This window comes from Papio anubis, chromosome 6 (genome assembly GCF_008728515.1).
Source record: "Papio anubis isolate 15944 chromosome 6, Panubis1.0, whole genome shotgun sequence".
Classification (NCBI taxonomy): Eukaryota; Metazoa; Chordata; class Mammalia; order Primates; family Cercopithecidae; genus Papio; species Papio anubis.
In genome coordinates this window covers 156,985,357-157,012,233 of record NC_044981.1, presented here as the reverse complement: position 1 = coordinate 157,012,233, position 26,877 = coordinate 156,985,357, and the positions used below count along the sequence as shown (strand labels likewise).

The following is a 26,877-nucleotide window of genomic DNA, read 5'->3' as shown; positions in this document are numbered from 1 at the left end:
GGGGCTTGTTCACTCTATATCACCACTGAATCCATGGGGGCTTGAGAAATCTTGCCAAATCGGGTAGCTCTGACTTCTACCCTGGGCCTTTCCCTAGTTTTCATTACTATGCTCCAGTTTATACCAGCTCCTGAGAGTGGACCCCGGCCACGTCCTTAGTGTTGGAATCTTGGTGCCCTGCCTAAAGCCTACTTCCCTCAGCCCTAGGGGCTTGCCATCTGCCCAAATTTCCAAGCCCAAGCTGCCTCTCTGAGTCAACTTCCTCAGTATCTGTTGTCAGCATCTATGATCATCACCAGCTACTTACATATCTCAGACGACAGGACAAGCACTTTGAATGCCTTATTGACATACGTATCCCCCCTAAAACCAGGGAAATCTCAGGACTGGGCTAGTCCAGAGCTCAGAAACCCTCAAATTCAGCCATTTGCTTATATCCACAAAACTAGGAAGTCTACATTCTTAGCCACCTATTTGCCTTAGCAATACACTACACTAAACCAGTTTGGATCTAAAATTTGATCATTTTTTCACAAAACTTTGCAACAATAAATTGTTATTATCTAATGATCTCTGGAGTTGATAAATAGAAAGACAATTTTATTTGGTTTTACAATGTATTCTACTTGGTTGGATTTAAAATAAAAATTATTGTGTATGCTCTATTAGATACAGACTGGATAGGGAATTGTAGCAATCTTACAAGGATGCCAGGGGCTGACAAAAGATGTGATAAATTTGTCACACAATTTCCCACTAACTGCCACAGAGGAAGATCAAGAACCTCTGCGGGAAAGGTTCCTGGAACACCTTCTTACACCCTAATAACTTGGACATTTATTTATTTGATTTTTTTAAAGTTGATGCCAAATTAATCTGAATTAGCTTCAATCTAATTTTCTCCTCTACCTTGAATAGTTAATGTTTTTAACTATCCAGGCAACTTCTCTATGGGTATTTGCATTAAAATACTCATTTGTGAACAATTAAAGGCATTGGTTTCTCAACAGATATTTGCAGTGATTGCTTTTTAAAACATCATCAATATTACATGTGCAGGCTGTTTTCACCACAACCACTTAATCCCCACAAATGTGCTACCAACAGTTTTTAGTACAGGAGCTCCTGGCACCTCGTCCCTTTGGTTTCTATCTCAGAAGCATCAGCTTACGACGTCCCTCTTCACTAGCCTGGAAACACGCATGTTGTCTTTCATTCTGTGCTGTCGGTTGCCCAAAGCTTCCCGTTGGCAGAAGTGCCATGAAATCAGAGCCATCCTGTGCGTATGCTGGGCAGACGCAGCAACTGGGAAAGGCCTCTGAGACACTTTGGCATGTTGGGACCAGTGGTCTCTGTTAACGTGGAAAGACTTGCTTATCACTTGGTTATTTCCATTGCTGGTGCCCTATAGCGATCCTATGAGAGAGGTCACCTGCCCTCCCAGAACTGAGTTTGAAAGCAGAGTAGGTGCTTTTGTTTCTCAGGTCCAGGCTTGTGCCTATCCTTGTTCTGTCCAGTGGTTTCCACCATGCTCACAGCCAAGGACAAGTCCCTTCCTTGGACTCTACAGGGCACTAGGATCCAGAGTAGATGTTAAGGAAGGTGGGATGGATGCCTGCCCCAGAATTGTGTAAATCACATTTATTTATTCATCTTCTTCTAAGCCCCTACACTTCACCCCTCACTAATTTTCTCTATTATCACACAAGTACTAGCCACAGAGTCATTTGTTTAATTACCAACACAAAGAGAAGTAAGGGCATGGTAACCCTTAAAAAGTTGTTACTGACCTCACCCAGATAAAACAGTATTAGCCATCATTTGACAAGCTCGACAGTCATTTATCACTTTAAAAAGCTACACTAAAGACCATTAAAACTTTGCTTTTTCCTCACAGAATATAAATAAACTTCCTTTCTTGGTTATGGTCTAAGAGGGTGGAAAAACTGGGGCAGAATGCTGGAAAGGTTTTATTCTGTTTTGGAAGGTAGGTGGTGTTTGCTCCCCACTCCATAGCCATGAAGTGGGCAGCGCTGCGCCCTGGGAGCTGCTCAGCCCAGGCCCCTCAGTGCTCCTCGCTGCACTGGGCCTTGCACCTGTGCCCAGCTGCCCTGGAGCAGGCTCGGCTGATGACACAGACTACTCTGCGGTGCCAGGACAGCTGGGAAAAGTCTCTTCGGCACAATGGACGTCAGCACATTAAAATTATGGCCCCAAAGAGCCAGCAGTTCTATTCCTTCCTGTTCCTTTCATGTTCCAGGTCACATCCCCTACATTAAGATTCTGCGGACACAGACTCCATGAGCAGATAGGACTCGAGTGAAGTGGAGGCCTGTTTTCCCCCTGCTCCAGAGGTCTGTGGGGGGCCATGGCCGCGATGACTGTTCACCCTGTGACTGATCACACCTCGTGGATGCAAGGCTGAGGATGACGCAAGGAATCGGCGTTAGAGGTCAACAGGAAGCAACACCATTGGTAGAGGGCCTGGGTTAATCTCTGAAAGCCAGTTCCAGGGTTGGCCTAGCCATGATCATAAAAAACATTACATGTGCCAAGGAATCCCTTTCTCATTCATTCGTTAATTTAATCACAAATATTTTCCAAACACTGCATTAGGCTCGGAGGACAGAGTGCCGGCCCTCCAGCGCCCCAGAGTCTGATGAGGCCATGTGCACAAGATGAGTACAGCAAAGGCAGCTAGACAGAGAAAGGAAGCCCAGCCCAGCCCTGGGTGGAGGTGGCAGTGGGGCAGGTGTTTCTGGAATACGTGTGTGTAAAGGTACAAAATGGAACAGCCTCATGAGGAAAGACAGGGTTTTTTTGTTTGTTTGTTTTTTGTTTTGTTTTGTTTTGTTTTTTTGAGACACAGTCTCACTCTGTCGCCCAGGCTGGAGTGTAGTGGCGCCATCTTGGCTCGTTGCAAGCTCTGCCTCCCGGGTTCATGCCATTCTCCTGCCTCAGCCTCCCCAGTAGCTGGGACTGCAGGCACCTGCCACCACGCCCCACTAATTGTTTTTGTATTTTTTTAGTAGAGACAGGGTTTCACTGTGTTAGCCAGGATGGTCTCGATCTCCTGACCTTGTGATCTGCCCGCCTCTGCCTCCCAAAGTGCTGGGATTACAGGTGTGAGCCACCACACCGGGCCGAGGAAAGACAGGTATTTTGAGGAAAGGAAAGGAAATAGTGCACACAAGAGCCCAAGGGGAGGACAGCTGTGGCATCTGTCCCAGGGTGATCTCCTGGAGAGTGGGAGCCCCGGGTGCCCAGAGAGGGAAAAGCCTCTATAGGCGGAGACACGGGTTGGAGGCACGGAGACCTTGTGTACCAGACCCAGGGGAGGATGCTCTTAGAAGCACCAGCCTCCATGCCATTTTATCAGGTGCCTGCAGCCTTGTGACCTGTGCCCTACCAGAAAGCACACTAAAATGCTGTATGAGTCAGAACAGCCTAACAGTAAGAGCTGCAACAAGCAATCTCCCACGTTTCAGTTGTGTAACACAATGAAGCTTATTTCTTATTTGCAATCCCATATTCCTGTGCAGATGAATTGGTGGGGAGGGGAGGTATGGGGCTCCTGCCCTCCTTGCATGCTTCCAGGAACCCATACCCTTCCATGTAAGAACTCCAGCATCCTCTAGGGACTGCAGGAGAAAGGCCGCTCTGGCTCCAGGCCTAGCAGTTCCACATTCACTTCCCCAACATTGTTGACCAAGCCTCAGACATGTGGCCTCTCTAACTTCAAGGGAAGCTGGGAAATATGACCTATCTGTGGGGTCCAGTGAGAAAGTATTGGTATTCTCAGCCTCTAGAGCAAATTAGTGTCCGAGATATTTTATTTTATTTTTCAGAGACAGGGTCTTCCTCTGTCACCCAGGCTGGAGTACAGTGGCACAGGTCAACTTCCTGGGTTCAATCTCCTGAGTAGATAGGACTACAGGCATGCATCACCACACTTGGCTAATTTTTTTTTTTTTAATTTTTAAAATATCTTTGTATAGATGGAGTCTCACTATGTTACCTAGGCTGGCCTCAGACTCCTGGGATTACAGGCATGAACCACCACACCTGGCCAAGGGTTTGACTATTTATATTTAAGGCAAATTTATCAGTGATGTATTATGCTAGACCAGGGATCAGCAAACTTGCAGCTCCAGGGTCAAATCTGGCCCACAGCCTGTTCCTTCCCTCCCTCCTGACTCCCACCTGGCTTAAGGGTCTTTATGTGTTCACAGGAACCAACCGTACTGAGCACAACCTATGACCAGGCACAATGGCAGGCACTTTGCATGCATATTTCAAGCCAATTGCTAAGGCTGGCATTCTTGCACCCGTTCTAGTGCTGAGGAAACTGAGGCTTAGGCAGATGCTCAGTTGACTTGCCCTTCAAGTTAATAAATAGAGGAGCTGGGATTTAGGACAAGATTTATCTGACACCAAAGGACATGTGTATGTTTTCCACTCTACTAAGATGCCAATGCCAAAAATAACCCGTGGGTCCAAAAGTACAGATGTCTCTGCAGCATCTGTCGGAGTCCCCCACCTCTGCCCAAAGCTCCTTTCTGAGGTTTACCAAGATTCCCAGAAAATGTGGTTCAGCGGTGGGCTTCCCTGCTCCCCAGTGAATCCCAGGATTTTATTATCAGTTGCCCATCCCTGGAGAACCAAAGCTTTCTGAAAATAAACAGCAGCACTTCACCTGATAAGATTTGGGACACCTGTCTGAGGATAAAGGGCTAATGTTCCCCTCCGAGAGTCTCCAGGGTGTGCTTGGTGGAACTGGCACTTCTCTCCCAGTCATTATATTCTCGTCATGCTCCTCATTAAAGAAACACCCAGCTCGTCTCTCTGTGTGGTCCATGGACCATCTGAAAGGGCCCTAGATGTTTGTGAAAAAGGAAAATTCCTGAACTCCAACCCTCAGCTTTTGATTCCAAACCCTGTATGTGCGACCCAAGAATGCGCACCCAACCACTGCCCCTGAAGGCACAAAATAAATGGGTGCAGAGGAAATAATGAAGATGAGAGGGTGTGAGAATGGAACATCTTTTCCTCATATTTTCCTCTTGGACTCCTCCTTGTACTCTGAGGCTGAGGTTAAGGTCAACGTACTTTCTGCCCCAGTTCACTCCTCTGTCCCATCAGAGGGTGGTACCCTTTACCGCACCCACAGCCACTGTCATCACATTATCTCTGCAATTTTCCCTGCCAAGCTCCACACTGTTTGGAGGAAGACTCATGTATCTTTCTATCCCCAGCCTAGCCCAGTGCCTACAATATAACAAATGCTAAATAAACTTCAGCTGAACTGCTGTTGATAATCTAAAATATCAGCTGCCAGAGAGGAGCAGGAGATACGCTTGCATACTCTCATAATAAAGATCTTTATTTTAAATATTTTCCTTGTTCTGAGGTCCAGAAAGCATTGCTGCATGAATCTGTTTGGCCATTCTGCCGCCTAGACCAAGAATCAGACACCTAGTGGGATGGCTGTTCACTCGTTCACTCGAGTCCTGCTTTCATTCCATTTGAAAATAAACTATTAGGCCAGGTGCAGTGGCTCATGCCTGTAATCCCAGCACTTTGGGAGGCCGAGGCGGGCAGATCGCCTGAGGTCGGGAGTTCTAGACCAGCCTGGCCAATATGGTGAAATCCTGTCTCTACTAAAAATACAAAAATTAGCCAGGCATGGTGGCGGACACCTGTAATCCCAGCTACTCGGGAGGCTGAGGCAGGAGAATTGCTTGAACCCGGGAGGCAAGGTTGCAGTGAGTCGAGATTGCGCCACTGCACTCCAGCCTGGGCGACACAGTGAAACTTTGTCAAAAAATAAAAATAAAAATAAATAAAAAACAAAATTTAAAAAGCCTATTACACTATTAAAACACTTTTGTTGTCATCAGCAGAAAGGACTAGGTACTTTGAGGGACAAGGGTCAACATAAAATACAATTTTTGTTGAATTGTTGATGTTTCAGAAAGCATGGGAAAGACATACTCTTCTAATAAAAACAAACAATGGATTCAGTTTTTACAGATTCAGCCAGGTCATCTGGAAGGGAAACAGTGATTCCAAGTCAAAATGATCTGAAAAGGAAAAATGAATGTGATTCAGTCTATTTTTAAAGGTGTTCTGAAGCCCTGCTCTGAGTGATAGCCTAGGGAGAAGCTCTTTTTTTTCATCCATGGCATATTAGCAAGCATTGAAAAATCCTAACATCAATCTTGAAGATACTTCCTGGGCAGTGAATTGAAATATTTGGGACAGGGGGTCAGACTCACTTCTCTGCATTACATCGTATTTTATTCTGCCCAATATCTGACAACGAGATAAGACCGAGATTCAGACATTAGAAAAGTCTCCATTGAGGAAGTTCAATGTAGGTGATAAATCCACTGCCTTGCCTTGAGCGGGAGACACAAATAGGGAGTCGGCCATAAAGAGCTGTGCACTTGGCATTGATTTCTGACTTAGTGTCTTAGAACTATCTCAAGTTGTAAGATGCGAAGAGGGTGTATGAGATTTAAACGACCATTTTGCAACTTGCACCTCAGGAGGCTAGAGAACCATTCCCACCAAATGAAAGCACAGCCTTCCCTTCCGCCAGTCTGGCTGATTGTGGATCCTGACACCATAAAATGAAACAAAATAGCCCATTGGAGGACCTTGATAGTAAGAAAATAAATACAAAATTTCAACAAGGTTTCTGCAGGTTATAAACAGTGAGAGATCTGAGTACCATGTTTCATTGACTTGTTTGAAGGATTTTGACGACTTTATGGAGGAAAGTGGACTGACTTACACTCAAGGCCCCCGGATTTGAATCCATTTTGGCTACATAAATGGCATGGGACCCTGGAAGGTCCTCAGGTTTCTCTTCTATAAAGCCAGGACAATGATTCCTCTCCCACCATGGTGCATGGATGAAGTATTATAGCTCTGTGGAGGCATTCTGGAGTCTGGTCATCCCGCCCACTTGGTAAACTCTCCCAATTCACCCCTTTGCATGATTTATATATTAGCCTTCAAGTTTATAAAAATACACTGGATACATAATGTTAGCGGAAGATGTAACTACAGTTCCTTTCATCAGACAGAATTTGAAAGAAAAAAATTAGTCGAACCAAAGACAGCAAATTAGCTACACAGAATTCAGAGAATGGCTGACTTGTTTTGGATAGTTGAACTTTATGAACAGGTGGGGGTTTTCCTCTTAAGAATCCAAACATGAAAAACAAACCAAAAGAAGCACAAAACTATTTGGGATTTAAAAAAGAGGCCAGGCGCGGTGGCTCACACCTGTAATCCCAGCACTTTGGGAGGCTGAGGCGGGCAGATCATGAGGTCAGGAGATTGATACCATCCTGGCCAACATGGTGAAAACCCATCTCTACTAAAAATGCAAAAAATTAACCGGGCATGGTGGCGGCTGCCTGTAGTCCCAGCTACTCAGGAGGCTGAGGCAGGAGAATGGAGTGAACGTAGGAGGCGTAGCTTTGCAGTGAGCCACTGCACTCTAGCCTGGGAGACAGAGTGAGACTCTGTCTCAAAACAAAACAAAACAAAACAAAAAACAGAATCTCTCCAATATATTTCAAAAACTTGTTTGAGGTTTTAAGGGGCATATTCCTAATATCATTTTACTTTCTTAAAGATTTTAAAATCATTGTTCTGGGCACACCAAACAGTAACCGGGTGGTGACCCTGATGGTATTTGGGGCATCGTAAAGGGCTGAATCCAATGGCTAATTTTACAGATGAAAAAAGCTCAGAGAGGGTGAGTAACTCACCCAAGCCATACAGCCAGCTGGAGACTGAGCCAGCCCCTGACCCTCCATCACTGCACACCGCATTTTAGGAGCCACTGATCTTCATACAATTACCTTATTGTAACCCCAGAATGCTAGTAACCCTGCAACCCCAGAATGCTTCCAAAGTATCTGTGGGAGCATTAAATTACAGATTTTTATGTCTGTCTGCTTTGATGTCCATGGATCATGCTCACTCATGCAAACCTCACTTGAGCACTTTTTGAGGCTCATTTTATTCTTCACCTTTAAATGTCTTCAAAAATCGGCTGTCTGCCCTCCATGTGGGTCTTCTGGTTCACTTGGGAAGTAAGCACTAGGCAGCACTGCTGAGTGGAGTGGAAGGAGCCACCTAACAGACGTGACTCGCAGAGATAACGCTCTCTCTCACCCAAGTCCATGCCCTGTCCTTTCGACTGCGAAATCCCTAACAAGACCATCACCGATTATAAAGTAGTCCCCAGCCTTACCATGGATTAAGTAGAAATTAAAGATCCCAAACACACATGTATTGCCTGGTTGTCCTGCCAGAGGGTTTTATCCTGAGATAACTCAGCATAGAGCCACTCAGTGTGCTAACACACCTGTCTATAGCATTATAGAAACACCCCGAACACACATACACATTGCCTGGCCGTCCTGCCAGGCAGTTTTATCCCTGGAGCACTTAGCATAGAGCCATCCACTGTGCTAACACACCAGTACATGACATTAGAGAAAGATCCCAAACACATATACACATCGCCTGGCTGTCCTGCCAGGGGTTTTATCCCTGGAGCACTTAGCATAGAGCCATCCACTGTGCTAACACACCAGCACATGGTGTTATAAAACATGCACAATTGCAAGCACCGGCACTCCCAACTGCAGTGAGATAAGCTCACCAGACCAACAGCAACAGCGGCAGAAAGGGCACTCCTACCTCCTAATCCGGTGTTTTCCCCACTCTTCAAGTAGGCCATTTTTAAAAGTTTATCACAAAAAAGGGCAAACCTTTTTTTCCCCCTAATGTACCTGATCACATTCAATCATTTTTTAAAAATTAACTTAAGCTGTGATTGTAGACAAAGCTCAATACAACTGCTCATCCCTGCAACCCATGCTCAATTGAGGCCGTTTCTGAGTTCTGATTATTACAAAGTAACTCTGCTCTATATATGGACCTCGCAGAGAGGCAATCTTCCATTTCAGCAAGGATGTAGAAACAGATTACTGAGGCCAAGGGTGAAGGAAGCTCCCCTAACTTCCAAATGCACTGACTGCCCAAAATGTGGGGATCGCCCCCGCCCACCCCTCCCCACTCCCGCAGCAACCTCTGCCTGTAAATGGGTTGGGGATTTGCGTTGGAAGGCTGTGGCCCTCCTGCTGTGTTCCTGCAATGTACCACCAGAAAAAAACTAAAATGTATGCAGTACTTCAGTTTTCCCAACGTCTCTCAGATGTTGCTCTTTGCCCGAAAGCAATTTTACCAAAACCATTCCCCGGGAAAACCTCGACCTTTGTCCCCTTGCATTTTGGGTAACCATCTGGGCAACTGGAAAAAGCTGCCGCTGCCTTCAAACGTTGGTTCCCCCTTTCCTTTGCCCCTGGAGACCACAAGCGAATTCGGATCTGCCAAGGTCGCTAGCCCCAGAGACTGACGTTCCCAATCGCGCGCCAAACCGTAATTTCCAATGACGGAGCCCGCACATCTCAAAGATGACGCGGTGCTGGATCTTTGACTTCTTGAGCAGGCGTGCGCCAGGCGTCTAGAACTCGGCTTCGATGAAAGTTTTTGTTCACACTCGAAACCAAACTATCTGTGCACTAACTCACGGGCTCAGGCAAATAACAAAAGGCTTTTTTCCCAGCATTTACGACGCGGCACTTCCAAGGGTGCGCTGAATCCTGCCTGTCCCCAGAGGCAGCCGACCGGTCCCGTCTCCACCGACCTCCCCTGGCGGCCAGCGTCTCACACGAGGCGTGTCCGCCTGCGAGCCAGCATCGTCCTCTCCCGCCGGCTTCCAAAGGGCCAGGGCACCCTTACCTCGCTGATGATGGTGGAGTGGGCCTGGGCATAGCGCCAGCCGCCGCTGCACGGCACAAGGGGCGCCGAACGGTTGGGGAAGGCGGCGAGTGGGTCCGCGCAGCCGAGCGCGCTAGTGGCCGCGGCGCTGTAGTTGGCCGCCTCCAGGAGGTAGCGCTGGCAGCGGCCGCGGCGCTCAGGGGGCTCCGGGCCGCGGGAGGCGGGCGCCGTGCGGTTCCACTCCTCCTCCGGGCTCCAGCCGCAGCGCTCGGCCAGCGCCGCGGCACTTGGCCCGCGGCACCAGTAGTGGTCGGGCTGCGTGCCCAGGAAGACCACGCCGACGAAGAGGAAGGCGAAGGTGATGCCAGTCAGGCACAGCAGCAGGAACACGCGCCTCTGGAAGCGCCCGAACTCGCCCGCCCGCTGCAGCGCCTCGTCGAAGGAGGGCATGGTGCGCCCGTCGCCCGCCGCCCGCAGCCCGCGCCTGGGAGTGACCCGCGGGCCCAGCCGGCGGCCTCTCTTTACTCCGCCGCCTCCCCCGCGCCACCCGCCTCACTCGCCCTGGCGCGGCGCCGGCCGCCGCCGCTCCTCCTGGCCCCCGCCTCCCTTCCCCGGGCGCCCGCAGCAGCCCCGGGCCGCAGGTCGCCGGAGGGACGGCCGCGAGCCGGGCGTACCCAGCCGGGTGGGCGCGCGGTGGGGCCCGGGCGACGCGGCCTGACTACGCGCCAGGGAGCGCCAGGGACCCGGCCTGGGACCGCGAGTGACGGGCGCAACCTCAGGCCTGGCGCGGAGCTCCTTTTGGTCCCTGCCAGCAGCCTGCTCTGCAGTCAGCTCCAGGTTGGGCTGCAGAAGAAGAAAGTTCCAGGGTCACCCGACCACTCCCGGAACTTCTGGGACCCGATCTCTCAGCAGTCCGGAGTGCAGCCGGGGACTAAGGACGCGCGCGCCCCGGGTCCCGTACCTGTACCCGGGAGAGCCCCCCTCCAGCCCTTGGCCCTTGCGCGTGCAGAGGCCTCCTGCGCCCGTGTGGGGCAGGGCAAGGCAGGGCAACCCTTTCCCAGCACAGCGCTGGCCATCGCCGTCGACCCATCGAGAGCTACAACTGCGATTTGATCACCCAACTTTCTCCAGAGGGCAGCAGGGCAACCTACACAGGCGAAGGGGCTTGTTCAGCGTCCAGGAGATTTGGGGTGAGAAGGGATCGCCTCAAGGCCAGGCCTGATGCAGACCTCCTTCGTCAGGGCCTTCCCACCTACCCTCGGTCTGAACGCCAGGGAAGGGTGTTGGTGGTTGGTTTGAATCCTGTTTTTTTCACTTACTTATTGCTCCTGCCGATTCGGCAGAGCTCGATCAGAACTTTCCCCGCCCAGGCTGCCCAGGCTGCTGGGTCCACACAAGGACGCTAGGACGTCCCCGGGCCGGGTCGCGGTCCCCCCACGCCCCCACGTTATCGGCCCACATTCTGCCTTTAGCTCGCTTTTCTCCAAGACCCTGGGAGGACTTGCGGTTCCTCCTCCGGAACAAGGAGTCCGAAGTCAGGCTGCTTGGATTCAGACTGGCCTCATACCCTCACCAGCAGTTTCAACTGCCTGCTAGACCCCAGACTCAGTCTGTCACCCTCCAACCCATCTCCCCTTTCCTGCCCTGTCTTTCCGTGCAACCATGTCCTGGGACCAGACTCAGAACCTCAGTATGGCGGGGACACCCCTCACTCCTCAGGCCTGTACTCTTAGGTCACCTCGGCTTGGAACCCCTTTGCCGATGTTGGGGCTCAGAAAACAGTACACCAAAATGGAGGCCTCAGAAGCAGTCTCCTGTCTCTCGGTCGCATCCTCCCCCAGGCTAGCCACCGAAACCAGAACACTTTTCCCCAAAGCCAGTCATAAAACAAAAATATCACTGAGATTTTCCCTCACTTCTCTGTGTAAAAACTGGCCATAAGGAAATCACCTGTTCTACCTTGTTGATTGTAAGTCCTAAGACCCCCCCCCCCCCTTCCACAGAAGGACCTGCCCCTTACCCAGAAGGAAAAAGGGCTGCTCAGAGAGGCCAAGAAGAATCTAGAGGGACAAGCGTCGCTGAGTTTCCCCACTCAGTATCGGCATTAGATCACACCCTTTTGGTCCAATCCTATTTGGACACGGCTATCCATATTTTGTTGAACCTAAGCATAATAGTAGGTAATTTCGCCAGTATCTTTGGACCTTCATTCTGAAGGCCCCCATGTACACCTTAAATAAATGAGTACACCTTTTCTTCTGGTCATCGGTCTCTTTTCTGTGAATTTTCAGGGAACTTTGACCAGTCAACAGTCCACCCCAACCTCCGCACAAATGAGCACATTCTCCCCTTTCCTGCTTTGTCTCCAAAGCACTTATTGTCATCTAACATAGGTATGTTTTTATTCATTTATCATATATTTATATTTATACTTATTCATTTTATTTATTTATTTATCTGATCTGTGTCCCTCTATTACAACTCAGGTTTCATGAGGGCACAGTTTTGTCTGTTTTCTTGTATTGCTACCTTCTGGTACAGTGCTTGGTGCATTATAGGCGCTCAGTAAATATTTGTGAAATAAACAGATGCTTCTTGACTCCCCCACCATACACACACACTCACGTGTCGCCTCCTCCCAGCCATATGATTGCCTTGGGCTCCCCTCAGGGTTCCATCCCTGCAGCACCTGTCCTCTGGTCCAGCCTGCACTGGTGATCATCTTCCCACAGTGCAGCTTGGGGGTGTCACCTTCAGCAGCTTGCCTTGTTTTCTAAAATCCTCCTTTCTCACTCTCCCTTTCTAGCTCCTAACCTATGTTCCTTACCAAATTGTTGCCTGTGGACAGCCACACAGAACTACTTGCCAATCTTCACATTCTTCTTGAAATTTTTAAAATCTATGCCTGTACACACAAAGTTTCCTCTTCTTATAATCTCATCCTCTTATTCCTCCCTGCCCATCACCCAGCAAGGCCTGGTTCAAATGTCAACAGCCTTTCTTTAGAGTCTTCGCCAACCACCACCACTGCCTTCCTCCCTCGGCAATGCAGTCCTCATCAGTGCTCCTAACATACCTAAGAAAATTTTCACGGAATTTCACTATTTTTTTTTGTATTGTGGTTGTCAGGGTATTTTAATGTTAATTACTTTTTTTTTTTAAAGGGCCAGGCGCCGTGGCTCACGCCTGTAACCCCAGCACTTTGGGAGGCCAAGGCAGGTGGATAACGAGGTCAGGAGATAGAGACCATCCTGGCTAACACAGAGAAACCCCATCTCTACTAAAAATACAAAAAAATTAGCCAGGTGTGGTGGTGGGCGCCTGTAGTCCCAGCTACTCAGGAGGCTGAGGCAGAAGGATGGTGTGAACCCGGGAGGCGGAGCTTGCAGTGAGCTGAGATCACACCACTGCACTCTAGCCTGGGCAACAGAGTGAGACTCCATCTTAAAAAGAAAAAATAAAAATAAAATTAAAATAAAAATTAAAAAAGGACATCATCTCAGCCTATGGACAGATACATCCAGTATAGTTGCTGACTACATGGTGGACTGGGAGCCAGACCCACTGGGTTCAAATCCCCCTCTCGTACTTATAGCTGAGTGATATTGGGCAAGTTATTTAGCCTCTTCTGTAAAATTGAGTAATAATGGAACCTTCTCATTTTTAATGGAAATCACTTAGAACAGGCCTTGAAACGTACGTGCTAGGTAAGAGTCAGCTAATAATAAAAAGAGAGATAAAAATACCACCCACCCCCAGAATTAGCAAACGTCATCTTATGTTTGCTTTGGATATGTTGTTATAAAGTCCTGACATATCAGACACAGCTGAAGTCTCCTTCCTGTTGCTTCAGATCCTATCCTCTGTCTCCTCCCTTCCTCCCTGGGGCAGCCATTAGGTCTTTTCTTTGGGACATGGGGCTCAGAGCTACTGAGCAGGGAATCCCAGGGTCTCAGCTCTCAGAGTGTGGTTGGAAGTGGGATGGGGAAGGAAGGTGATTGGCTTTAGGTAAGCACAACCTCTTGGCCCTGGAGGAGGTTGGGAGTAGGGCCTCAGTGGGCACCCTCAAGGCCCCAGGCCTCTCTTGCCCAGATGTAATTTTCCGGAAGCTATTTTTCTTATCTGTTTGAAGTCTTTAACACACAGGTATTGCAACGGAACAGTAGATAGTATTTGGAGTGCTTTGAAAATTTTACGTAAATGATACCATACTCTACATAGTTTTCTGTCTCTCCTTTTTTTTTTTACACCAAAATATATTTTTGAGACCTGTTAGCCTTGATATATAGAGATTGGGCTCCTCTAACTGCTTGTATCATTCTATTGAAAGGTCATCCTATGACTAAAAATGTTCAATGGAAATGTTTAGTTCCAATGAACTAAAAATGAACATTTAGTTCATTTTTAATTTTTCACAGTAACAAATTGTGCTGCAGTGAACATATTGTGCACATTTATGTATTTATGCAAGCATTGGTCGAAGATAAATGCCTAGAAGTAGACTAGATGAACCATAAGTGGGCTTGTTTGAACTTTACTAGACATTGCTGTCAACGGCTGTCCTCAGCTGACATCCCACCAGCAACACATGAGACGATTCATGTCCATACCAACACTTGGTCTTGTTAGACTCAACCATGTTAGCAGATACTAGGGGTGAAAAACGCGGTCCCATGGTTCTGATCTAGTCAGGGACGTGACTAACACATTTACTTATGTATTCATCATTCAGGTTTTCTCTTCTGTGAGTTGCCTCTTCCTATCATCTGCTTATGTTCTCTTTACTATCTGTGGGGTTTTTTTTTCTTATTGGATTTTTGGGAAATTATTTGCATATTTGTGTATTCTGCTTCTCTGCCAGCTGTATATATTCAATCTTCTCAGTCTGGGGGTTGTCTTTTAACTTTTAGCATCCTGGAGGCTACACAAATTTTAAATTGTGGTATAGTAAAACTGATCATCCTCCCTCATAGCTTCTGCTTTTTCAGACTTGTTACAATAATCCTGCTCTAGTCTGAGATCTTAAGTACTTTCTTCTATATATTCTTATTAAATCATACTTTTCAAATTGAGGTTTAATATCTCTGGAGTTATTTTTGTGCAGACAATGGTGGGATCTAACTTTACTTATTTCTTTCAAAAGGACAACCACTCACCAAGATGCCACTTAACTGAACTTCTCTTTGACTCACACTATTGCCTCTCTCTTAAATTAGGTTCCTGTCCCTGCTTCCTTCTGTTTCTAAGCCTTCATTCTGTCCTACTGCTCTGTTTGCCCACTTCTAGGCTAATATTTCACCATTCATTCCTGGGGTTCTTAACCAGTCTTAATATCTAGTAAGACAAATCCCACCTATCCTCTCCCATCACCTTGTCCTCTCCAAAATTTCCTTGGCTATTCTTGGACTCTTTCTTCCATACAACTCTTACATTTTACTAAGTTCCACAAAAATCAGTTGAAGTCTTAGTTTAAAATCATGTATGCACTTTTTTTCTCCCATCGCATTCTAGGCATTTTGAGAGAAAAACCAAATCACACTCACCTTTGTATCTTTGAAACATCCGTTATCTGTTCTATATCTGCACCATCCAAAATGTTGTGTCCATTTAAATGTACGTTTATTAAAATTAAATAAAATGAATAATTCTGTTCCTATGAGCCATATTCCAAGAGCTCAGCAGCCACAAGTGCAGGAACTAGCACACTGGCTTACACAGAGAGAGGAAGAACATTTCTGTCGCCACCAGACATTCTGGTGCACAGAGCTAATCAACACATAGTAATCAATAAATATTGGTTAAATAGCAATAATAAGAATCAATTGTCCCACAACCACAGGCTTTTGTAAAAACATGCTGACATTAACTTTTCTTAAAAAGGTAATCATTTTAATTTATTCATCTGAAGTTTTATGGTTGGTAGTTTTATTGCATTTAGGAATGAATATACCAATGCCAGAATATTCACCACATATTGAGTTGCCAAACTAAGTCATCATGACATTTATGCAGTTTGGGAAGAGTAAAGCACTAAGAAGATTAGCTTGGGAGTGCTATAATAAATGTTGGTTTCAAGATTTTTTTCCTAAGATTCACGGAAGAGAAATTTGGCAGGTGAACTGGTAGTACATGTGCTCAGGCCTACAGGAAAAAAAAAAAGAATCAAGGTTCATATTTACTTTTTAAACAAGTGGATAGGAATGTCTGAAAATCTCTCATTCTTTCTTTATCTGGCGTGGAGTTGCTATTTTTTATGTTAGCATGTGAATGTAATAAAAACCACAGAGCACTCCCATTATTCTATGGCCTATAAATAGACCCTAATTTTGAATTAAATTGACCAACAACCATAATTACCTGTCGCTTGCCAGTGGATTACAGTTTGGACTTTGTTAGAGGAAAGTCTTCATTTTTTAGGGAAACTATTACAGATCTTTTGAAATAGATGCTTTTTCTATACTTAAAATCTATAGGATCTTAGACTTAAAGTCACCTTTGGAGAAAGGGGTAGCCAAAAAGAAAATGCTAAATAAGACTAAATATTCCAGAGTTGAATTACAACAAGAGAATTCTAGGGTTCATATCTTTTCGTCACGCAGTTTGGGGAAGGGATGGGAAGCAGGCTTTTGCTCATAGCCCACCACTCTTATTTGGCAGGAGCTATCTGGAGCACAGTGTTGCGGCTGACTTTGAGGCTGAGTGGAAAACAGGCCCCAGCTGATTAGGAATGTCCAACACGGGGAGAGAAAAGGGGAGTGGCAGAATGAGTGTGAAAAGGTGGTCATCCTTCCACTGATCAGTGCAGCTGGGGAGGCACCACATTGCCACAATAGTCCTCATCAGCCTCCACAACTCTTAGGGCAGGCATCCTGTCCCTTAAGTCACATCATAAAGTGCCTCATCTAATGAATCACATTTTTTCCCACAGAGCTACTGAAATTCTCTTAGAATATTCCATTTATATACAGATGTGGTTTCTAACCATTTGGAAACCTGGGTTTGTTGGGCCTTCTATGTTTGCTTGTGTTGTAGAAGTCTTAAAATGGAATATGAGGCCTCATCTCTACGTGCAGAGGATCACTATCCAAATAATGTGCATATGTGGTTGTATAAGAGTCTAAAGAAACATTTTCTCCTGATGTGACCAATATTCACCTTCCAGGCTCAGAGCCTGTCCAATGCTAAGCCCATAGCGCTGGGTTCAGAAGCCATTGGATTTGACACAATAAATGCTAAAATTGAAATTCTTAACACAGTTCAAGTAGGCAGGTTCATTTATAACACTGTGAAGGTTTGATGTAACCACTTTGTGAAAAGTATTCATGGGATACTTAAAAAATTTTTAAATTAAAGTCTCCATTCTACTTGTAGGTTACTTTTGCAGTTAGTTTTTGTTTGTATTTTTTAATTATAAATAATTTTTTCTGAGTCAAAGCATAATTTCTCATTCTGGTATAAACCAATAAATGATTTCTTCCTCAAAATACAATAAAACTAAGATCATTAGACCATTTCCTGGTTGTAAAATGCAGCGGCTTCACGTTATCTTCCTTTAAACACAAAGCCAAAATGTATACATTATGGCCATCCAGGTTATTTTTCTTGCAGTTTGCACATATTTGTACAAAACCTGTACAAACTAAGGCAGGTTTTCTGAGGCAGTTTGTAGGACGCTGGCAGATGAAATATTCAAAAGTTTTTCTTTCTTTTCTTTTCTATTTTTTTTTTTTTTTTTTTGAGATAGGGTCTCACTCTGTCACCCAGGCTGGAGTGCAGTGGTTCAATCACAGCTCACTGCAGCCCTAAACTCCTCGGCTCAAGTCATCCTCCCCTCTCAACCTCCCAAGTAGCTGGGACCACCAGCAAATACCACCACACCTGGCTACGTTTTGTATCTTTTGTAGAGATGGAGTTTTGTCAGGTTGTCCAGACTGGTCTTGATCTCCTGGGCTAAAGCGATCCTCCCATCTCAGACACCCAAAATGCTGGGTTTACAGGTATGAATCAGTGTGCCCAGCCTGAAATATTCAGTTTTGTAAGATTTTAAAGCTATGTCTTAAACATGAAAAGGTGAAATCCATCCGAAAACTTTTTATAATGAGTCCCAAAGAAGTAGAAGGGGAACAAGAATATCATTAGGAAATTTGATGTAAATGACCGGAGTATATACAAATATTTCTGTTTTAACTGTCTTTTATTCTTGTTTTATGTAATTAATTGTCTAGATAATTTTACAATTTATATTGAGTGGCAGCAATGAGAAGACTCTATCTGAGATGCTACCGTAAATACTCAGAGAAAAGCCCAGAGAATGGTAGAAGAGAAGGGTTCATGGATAAGAAACTAGTATGAGCAGCAAGTCATCAAAGTGTTGTTTTGCTTTTATATTAAGATATCTTAGGTTCTCCCTAGAATCCACAGTCCAAATTCTGATCTCGGATTTACTGTGAGATAAAGCGTATGTGGGACCTGTTTGCTTTTCCTAAACATGAATGAGAGAGCTCTGGTTTGTGCATTTCTGACTGTCTGCAATTCAGAGCCCATTGAGACCGAGAGTGCCTCTCCATCCGCTTGTGAGAAAGCCCAGTCACTTTCCTCAGTTCAGCCCGGTCAGTGCCCAGGTTCCAGCCACACCCAAGCACCGCAACATATTCCCCTTGGGGGTTTCCTCAGAAACCAGGGGCTCCCCACTTAAGCTAACTGCCACTGTCAAAGGCAGGCTGGCTCCCCGGTTCCCTTCACATCGTCCAACTCGCACTCTTCCCAGGCTGTACTTCATTCCCACGGGTTAGGCCCTCCTTATCCTCCACCGAATGGGCTCTATACCAGGGGCCCTGCTGTGTGCTGGACGTACTGTGGCCCTGTAATCCTCAGAACCACAGTGACGGGGGGCTGCCAGCCTTTCACAAGTGTGGACACTGAGACTTGGAAAGGTTGGCATCGGTTGCACAAACGTCAGGCGGGCTGCAGTGGCTCCCTGGTGGCACCCCACAGCCTGCCTTTCCTGCTGCTCTGGGTCACCCACAGGTCTCCTGGTCCCCTGGACACTCACAACACGTTTACATTTTCTTTCCAACTTTCCCCATGACTTTTATGTTCTGACAAGGCATGTTTTCTTTTCACTTAAGTTCTAGTTTTTAAAAAAAATAAAAATAAAACCATCTCATGCATTCTACAATGATCTCTATATAATATCTTAGACATGAAGGTATCGTAGGATTTTTTTAATTGAAATAAGTTTTAGAAGCTGTGTAATCTAATTTCCTTGCTTTCCAATCAAGTAATTAAGGACCAAAGAGATTAAATGACTCAACTGAAGGAACTTTGCTCGGTTTATAGCACAGGGGAAACAGGACCCAGGCCCATGCACTGTGATAAACACACCGCCTCAGATTCTTTACTAAATCCTTCATTTCATAAATCTCCTTTTGGTTACAGTATATTCTATACATTAAAAAAATTCACTTTATTTATATTGAAATTAATTTATATGAATGTAAAACCTACCCAGTCTTCATTCAAATAACATTGTCAGTAAAGTTTTTCTTGTTAGCAGTTCCTGGACCAAATGCGTTGTTGATGTTCCCACCCATTTTTAACTCGAATAAGAATATTGCACAAATTTGCTTTTTGGCACAGTGGCTCAGGCCTGTAATCCCAGCACTTTGGGAGGCCGAGGTGGGCGGATCACAAGGTCAGGAGATGGAGACCATCCTGGCTAACATAGTGAAACTCCATCTCTACTAAAAACACAAAAAATTAGCCAGGTGTGGTGGCGGGCGCCTGTAGTCCCAGCTACTCAGGAGGCTGAGGCAGGAGGATGGCGTGAACTCGAGAGGCTGAGGCAGAAGAACCACAGGAACCAGGGAGGCGGAGCTTACAATGAGCCGAGATTGCACCACTGCACTCCAGCCTGGGCGAGAGAGCGAGACTCCGTCTCAAAAAAAAAAGCAAAAGCAAAAGAAAAAAAAAAGTGTTCCTGCAGTGAAGAATGGAAGCTTTTGTTGCAAAAATAAAGATTTTTAGCATTTGTAACACTTGAAAAATAATTCCAGAGCATTGTATTTGATTAGGGGGAAAAAAGGGAGTAAATCAAATCCAAGTAATTTCTCTACCTGAGATAATAGCATTGTATCAATGTCAGCTTCCCGGTTCTGACAAGGCACTCTAGTTCTGTGTGACATGGCCATTGAGGAAGCTGTCTGAAGGGTAGATGGAACCCCTGCGTACTATTCTGGCAACTTCTTGTGAGTCTTGAGCTACTTCAGAACAAAAAGTCATTTTGTTTTGTTTTGTTTTTTCAGTGATGATATATGGCTAGGACAACCAGTCCTGAGAAACTTTGCGAAAATGATCATACCCTGGTGCTCCTCCTTTAATAGACATGGCAGCGCCTGAATTCCAGATCCAGCCCCACCTCCCAGCTCGGCTCTATCCCCAGCCTCACAGGTGCACAGGGGCTCTTGGTACACTTCAGAGCTCAGGGGGCTAATAGAGTTTTACAGGCTGGCCTGAGAGTCGAGGCTTCTTTCCTAGCATTGTTTCTATAGGGAATTGCTTCTGTATTCCAGAGAATCGATTCACAACTGTACTCTTGAAGTCCAACCCGTCTGTAGGTTGGGGGTGGTCTATGACCTGCTGTGACTGTGACCTTAGGTATAGCACAAAGGACAAGTGAAATGGAAGCCACAGCTATGGGTTTCTTCTGCTTTGAAATAAGCATTCATCTGACGATGAATGGGCAAGTTTCACAAGTTTTACAAATATGGTGACCAAGCATATTTCCCCTAGCCAAAGTCTTATAAGAAGGCCATTACTGAAAAAAATAATATTTGTGTTTCTTCTACTCTTTTACTGTTTTAGTTACTGGTGCTAATTAGTGATCTTACTGCAAAAGACTTGCTATCTTTTCTTAATAGATACAACAACACAGCATGGTGCATAGGAGTTGTGTGTGCACATCCCACAACATACCTAAATGTACCTCCAAACAGTTGTATTTAATACCTTGTTCTCCGGGGCATCTGTGCTCACAAATGCAACCCCTTCAACATCTCCGTGTGAACCTCAGTAGTGGTCATTCTTCAGTCCTGCAGGAAGCCCTATCCTCGCAGTGGTCTCACACTCAAACGTGTCTGGGAGTTCCCAGGAACTGATTTTTATAATTCCCCAAACACCATCTTGACAGTTTTCTGTACTTCTTGTACCTTTCTAGGAATCTCTAGGACGAGGACGGGTGGGGGCGTCTCATGTGTACTGTGGATTTGCATTTTACTCATGGGCAAGTTCTTAAGTCAGAGCACAGGAAGAAAATAGTATGTGGTTAAAAATCATAGCTGAATGTCTTTTCAGTATCCAGAACGAGAACAGATCATGGGTGTTTTGGTCAGGGGTTTGACGAAGCCATTGGCTTGAGCACAGGAATCATCTTGTTGGAAAGTGAACAATTCAATTGGTGATGTATACAGTGGGAGGCTTGAGAATGCCAGGAACGGCAGGTTCACGTCTCTTAGTGCACACTCACTAGGGGCCTCTGTTCTCTGGATAGGGATGAAAGGGAACCGGACAAATTTCCCTTCCAGTCCACCCTACAGGTTCCCACTGCTCCCAGCTCCAATTTATCCCTCAGATTGGCGTGTCTGAGCCACAGGTACAGTCAGAGTTCGAGTTTTCTCCCAAAGGTTTCCTGGACTCCAGTCAAATCAGCGGATATCCGTGGCATCTAGGCTTGTGTCCCTAAATATTCTGTGTGACCAAAGCCCACAGACAAAGTATAGTGGTCACCTATTTGATCAACCACTACACACTTGAGTCTTCGTTCCAGACTAGCCAACACTTCCTGTCACGTGCTAACACTGACCACTGGGTACTCCATAACCCATCCCCCAATCATGTGACCCCTCGCAAGATAAGCCCTCTTTATCAGTCAGTATTTTCATCACCACCCCCAAGCCCATGCCAATGCCCTCTTCATACATGTGCTTAATCCTTCTCTTCAATCTGAGATGATCTCTCTTATCACTATCTCCTGTTCACACCACATCTAATATATATGTCTCCATTTATACCCATATCATATCTTTACCCACACCCTGCAGGTCAACATAGCTAGCTATTGCAGCACGGTGGTCAAGCAGGCAACTGCTAGAAGCTGCTCTGGAATTCTACCTCTGTCATTCATTTGCTATGTGCCAGACACACTGCTCACCCTCTTTGCATTTCATTTCCTCTTTGGTAAAACGGGGATAAATAACAGCATCAACCCTGTAGAACTGTAGGGAGAAACAAAGGAAACACTGTAAGTCAATTGCTCAGCATAGTGTCAGACAAAAAGAAGGGTTTGATCAATATTAACTATTTTTCAAAGTTCTTGCCATTTCCAAATCGCACTTAATCTCACCTCCCTCACGCCTCTTTCCTAAACTCTGCTTGTTTCTATTAACTCCTAAATATTTATGCTCACATCAAACCACTTAACATTCAATAGCATACCCTTAGCAGGAAGTTCCCTCCCCCTGCCTTTTTTTTTTTTTCTTTTTTGAGATAGGGCCTCACTCTGTTGGCCAGGCTGGAGTGCAGTGGCATGATCTCGGCTCACTGCAACCTCCACCTCCTAGGCTCAAGCAATCCTCCCAAGTAGTTATGATTATAGATGTGTGTCCCCACACCCAGCTGATTGTCATATTTTTTGTAGAGATGAGGTTTGGCCAGGCCGATCTCAAACTCCTAGGCTCGAGTGATCCACCCGCCTTGGCCTCCCAAAGTGCTAGGATTACAGGCATGAACCACTGCACCTTACCCATACTTTTAAAAAATTGTGTTAAATAAGTTATTATTGTGTCCTTAATCTTTTTGAACACAGGTACTGTATTATATATTTCTCTTGTGTGAAAAATGCCCAATGTAGTTCAGGACATATCACTAGATATTCTACAAATAATTCCTTGACTCTCTGAATCATTTTGAGGAAAACCCAACAACTCATTTGATTATGAGTTTAGAATATTCGTATTTTCTGCACCGCTTTTTAAAAAAATGATTTGGTCTAATCATACCTTCCCCAACACCCAAGTGAACAAAATAAATTAGGTCTTCTGTGGTTTCCAAACACCGTTATTTTTTGTTCATCCAAGAGCAGAAAAGCCATGATCTCACATTATCAAAATGGGCCCAAATGCCTGACGCAGTTGCTAATTATTGCTCCACTGACGTTTTCGGATGTGCTTCTGAGCAGCCTGTCATGAGCCGGTGATGCCAACACAACAACTTTACAAAGGAAACTTGCCAGAGTGAGAGTTGATTTATGGCCTCATTGCCCTTGCAGGTATCATATAGACGCAACCTAAAAGATCCTCAGTTTGTGTTGTTGGCAGACTTTTGTTCAATGGGGGTGCATTTTTATACCTCAGATACGGTGGCCGACAAACTGATTTAAAAAATTTTTCCACTTGGATATTTTGTGACTGTGAAATCTCCATTAGAGAATATAAAAAATTTTTTTACAGATATGATATCTGAAGCGTTGGCATAATCTTCACTCATGAAATGCCCTAGGAATGACTTTTCAGATGGCTGAAAGTATGATGTATACATAGCATTAATTAATCAAAATACTTAGAAAATTGGGTTTGGAAAAATGGTGAAATTGAACTTTTAAATATCAGCTCTATAATAGAATTTGAGATTCCTGTTATCCTTTCAGGAAAGCCAATATTAATGGAAATGAAAGGAAAATGATTTAATTATGCTAGCTCACCTGTAGAAATCAACTAGATGGATGGATTATTTAGATGATAAAATATCTTTAAACTTAACTTTTAAATAAGAAGTGTATGTTTTATTCTAGGATATCTGTATGGATATACTCTAAATTTCTGACTCTGAAAACTCAAATTTCAAAACATGAAATATTCAGGTTTGAGGCTCACCTCCCAGAGCATGTTGGAGAATAATTTGATTTGTCTTTCCTTAAGGTGCCTGGCGTGAAGCCCCAAAAGGCAGCAAGACCCAACTTTAAATTACATTTCAATTAAGAAATCAAAATAACATTTATACATCTTACTTTATTAATCCTCAGTTAAGGTGGAACAAAATGTTTTCTACCAAAAAGAATATAAACCTCATAAAATAAAGGGAATCTCTTAGATAAGTATAGATGTTCTTAACTGAGAAAAAATAATCAATTTATAAAACATGTTATAAACTCAAAACATATTGTGTATTTGAAAAGCAGAAATATGTTGACACCTCATAGCCATTTTGTTTTCAGAAGACTGCCCCGAGTCATTGCGTAGGAAACCAGTGAGCTCTCTTAACTAGGGCCATCCCACCATGTTAGTAAATTGAAAGACAATGATAGCACAGCGTTCACAAACTTTAGGAGATATTAAAACTTCAAGATGTGACTTGAAGAAAAAAGCATTGCATTTCAAACATGTTTGGGAGGACTTGGGCAACCAAACTAAGCTTTTTACTATAAAACTTCTTCCCAAGAAGGGAAGGGGTACACACTGTTTCCAAAACTTATTGTGACCTTGGTGTCTTTCTCTCAAAGAACATCTTGAAAGACTAGTGGTTCCTCGGGGCAAACCATGGGAAATGCAGGCAACACGGCAGACCCTTTTATGGTGGCTGTCCTATGGGCAATAAGAGGAATGAACTCAGAGAGTAACAATCTGATTTGGAGGCTTTCTGGCTAGTAAAGGATCTGAACCTAAAAAGTGAGGTGAGGAATCAGTACCACAAAACTGCATTTATCCCTATCTTCTTCATTTCATTCATTCATGTATGCATTCATTTGTTCATTCATGGAGCTCCTACTATTGAACCAGCTACTAGGTGTACAGAAGTTAATAAGATACTATCCTTGCCCTGAAAGAATGTTCTCTCCAGGATAGAAGGAACAGAGAGATATATGAAATCAGATCAGAGTACTAGTTTTGTCTCCAAAGGAAAGGTGGTCATCAGTTCTGTCTGGGAATCAGAAAACACTCAGCCCTGGATTTGCATCTGAGCCATGAGGATAAGAAGCCACTCCAGGCTGAGGATGATGAATGCAAACAGGTAAAGACAAGTAAGCCACATCACATTTGGAATGCTACACACCTTCTCCTACAGCTGGAATCCCAAAGGAGAAGAATTCCTTGAAAGACTGGGTTATTTAATTGTGGAAAGATCTTAAAGAAATGAGGATATAGACAAGGTAGCCATTCAGGAACCTCTCTCAGTAGTCCCTGGAGAGACAGTGAGGACATCTACTAAGGGGTGACAGTGGGTGTTAAGAGGTAGCAGGCCAGTGCTCTGTGTGGGGAGGGAGAAGATGGATTTTAGGGTGGTCCACAGGCATCTGACTTGGCCACTGGGAGGATGAATGGTGGAGCCAGGCAGGAGGATAAGAGAAGCAAGAGACTGGAAGAAAAACAGGAAAGCCAGTTGTAGACATGCTGAACTTCAAGTGTCCAAGGGACCCCCAGAGGGAGCCATTGGGTTGGCAACAAATTGGTTATATGAGATAGCCACCTGGACATGAGACAGCCACCTGGACATGAGACAGCCACCTGAACAGGAGACAACCACCTGGTATGAGACAGCCAGCTAGTATGAGACAGCAACCTGGTATGAGACAACCACCTGTTATGAGACAGCCACCTGGTATGAGACAGCCACCTGGACAGTAGATGAGAGTTTTGGAAATTATTTGTCTGCATCTTTAATTTCCCTTTTTTCATTAGAATTTAAATATGGTCTCTACTCAAAGAAGGAAAACAAGGAGGCATGAAGGAAAGAACTAAAAAGAAAGAGAAGAAGAAGGAGGAAGAAAGCACGTCTTGCGACAACCACATGTCTCCGCAGCACCACCCACTCCTTCTCAGTCGAGGTTTCTTCTCCCCTTGCCCTCATTCCCCCACCATGTCCACTTGCCCTGTCCTCACCATGCCACTATCTTGACACGCTTGCTTAAGACCACCTTTTGGCAAGGTCATTACTTGTCTCCCTGGCAGCGTTTCATGCTATTGAACCTTCCTCCATAAAGAATGTGCAACCACTCTGTGGGCCACTTTCTTCCCTTGACTTCTGAACGGCCCAAAAGCCCACTCCTTAGACATCTTAGTGGGTTCTTTTACCCTCTGTCCACTCCTCTCACTGGGGCATTCCACGGGTTCTGTCCAAATTGCTTTCCTACAAACTCCCCTTGGGCAATCTCCACTACCCCTCAGCTCCAGTTGTCATCAGTAGCAGAGTAGGCATAGCTGCAGTAGCAAATGGACCCCAAAATACATGGTGACTCATCCTATCTGATCTACTTATATCATTAAGCTAATGGATCTTTAATTTTGCTAAGACAAGGAACAACTGAGAGTCTTCTTCTCAGTCACGTCATCGAAATCGGGATTCTTTCCCACTTTCAGTCCTTCCCACCTCTCCTCCCTCTTTCTCCTACCTCAATTTCATAGGCAACCTTTTATTTTATTTTTACCTCCTCAGCTCTTACCTCTTCCGGTGGAATATTCACTAGACTGTCCCCGATATTTTTGCACACTTCATCTCATTTAATCTTTATGCCCAATTTCATAGGGTAAACCAGGGTTCAGAGAGGGTAAATCCACACAAATCCAGAATTCAAATACAAGTCCATCCGATTCTAAAGCCAGTGGTTTCTGCACCTGGTCATTCTGCTTTCTTCTTTCTCAGAGAGACTGAAGTTCAGACAAACAAATAAGCCATCAGTAAGAGGCAGAGTTGGGATTTAAACCTGGACTTTTTACCTCCAAATTAGAGCTCTGAGTCCTTTCTATATTTATCTGTTCCAGGTCTTTATCAGCATTAGTGATTAATTTCCGAGGTTCCTGGGTCTACATTTGCAAATTAGTTTACATTTGCCCAAGAGGAACTTGCCCTGAGGAATGCGGAGGAGATCACAGCTGCTGTCATCTACTCTCCCTTGTCTCCCATGTCGTGTAGAAAAGGCCTCCTTATTGCTCCTATGGGCTTTAGATGGGAAAGAGCGAATGCCTGAATTCTTGAACAAAATTGCTGAAGAATATAAAAAGTAAGATTTCCCCCCCC

At 45.0% G+C, this 26,877-nt stretch overlaps 1 protein-coding gene across 1 annotated transcript in view; it reads right to left on the bottom strand.

The window, feature by feature from the left end:
• SLC22A3 (solute carrier family 22 member 3) overlaps positions 1-10,302 on the bottom strand; it is a 108,547-nt gene extending 98,245 nt beyond the window's left edge. Inside the window, exon 1 of the mRNA XM_031667560.1 lies at positions 9,832-10,302. Coding sequence (XP_031523420.1) covers positions 9,832-10,260 — 429 coding nt within the window. The 5' untranslated portion in view covers positions 10,261-10,302. The remainder of the gene's footprint in view (positions 1-9,831) is intronic.
• Between the last annotated feature and the right edge of the window lie 16,575 nt (positions 10,303-26,877).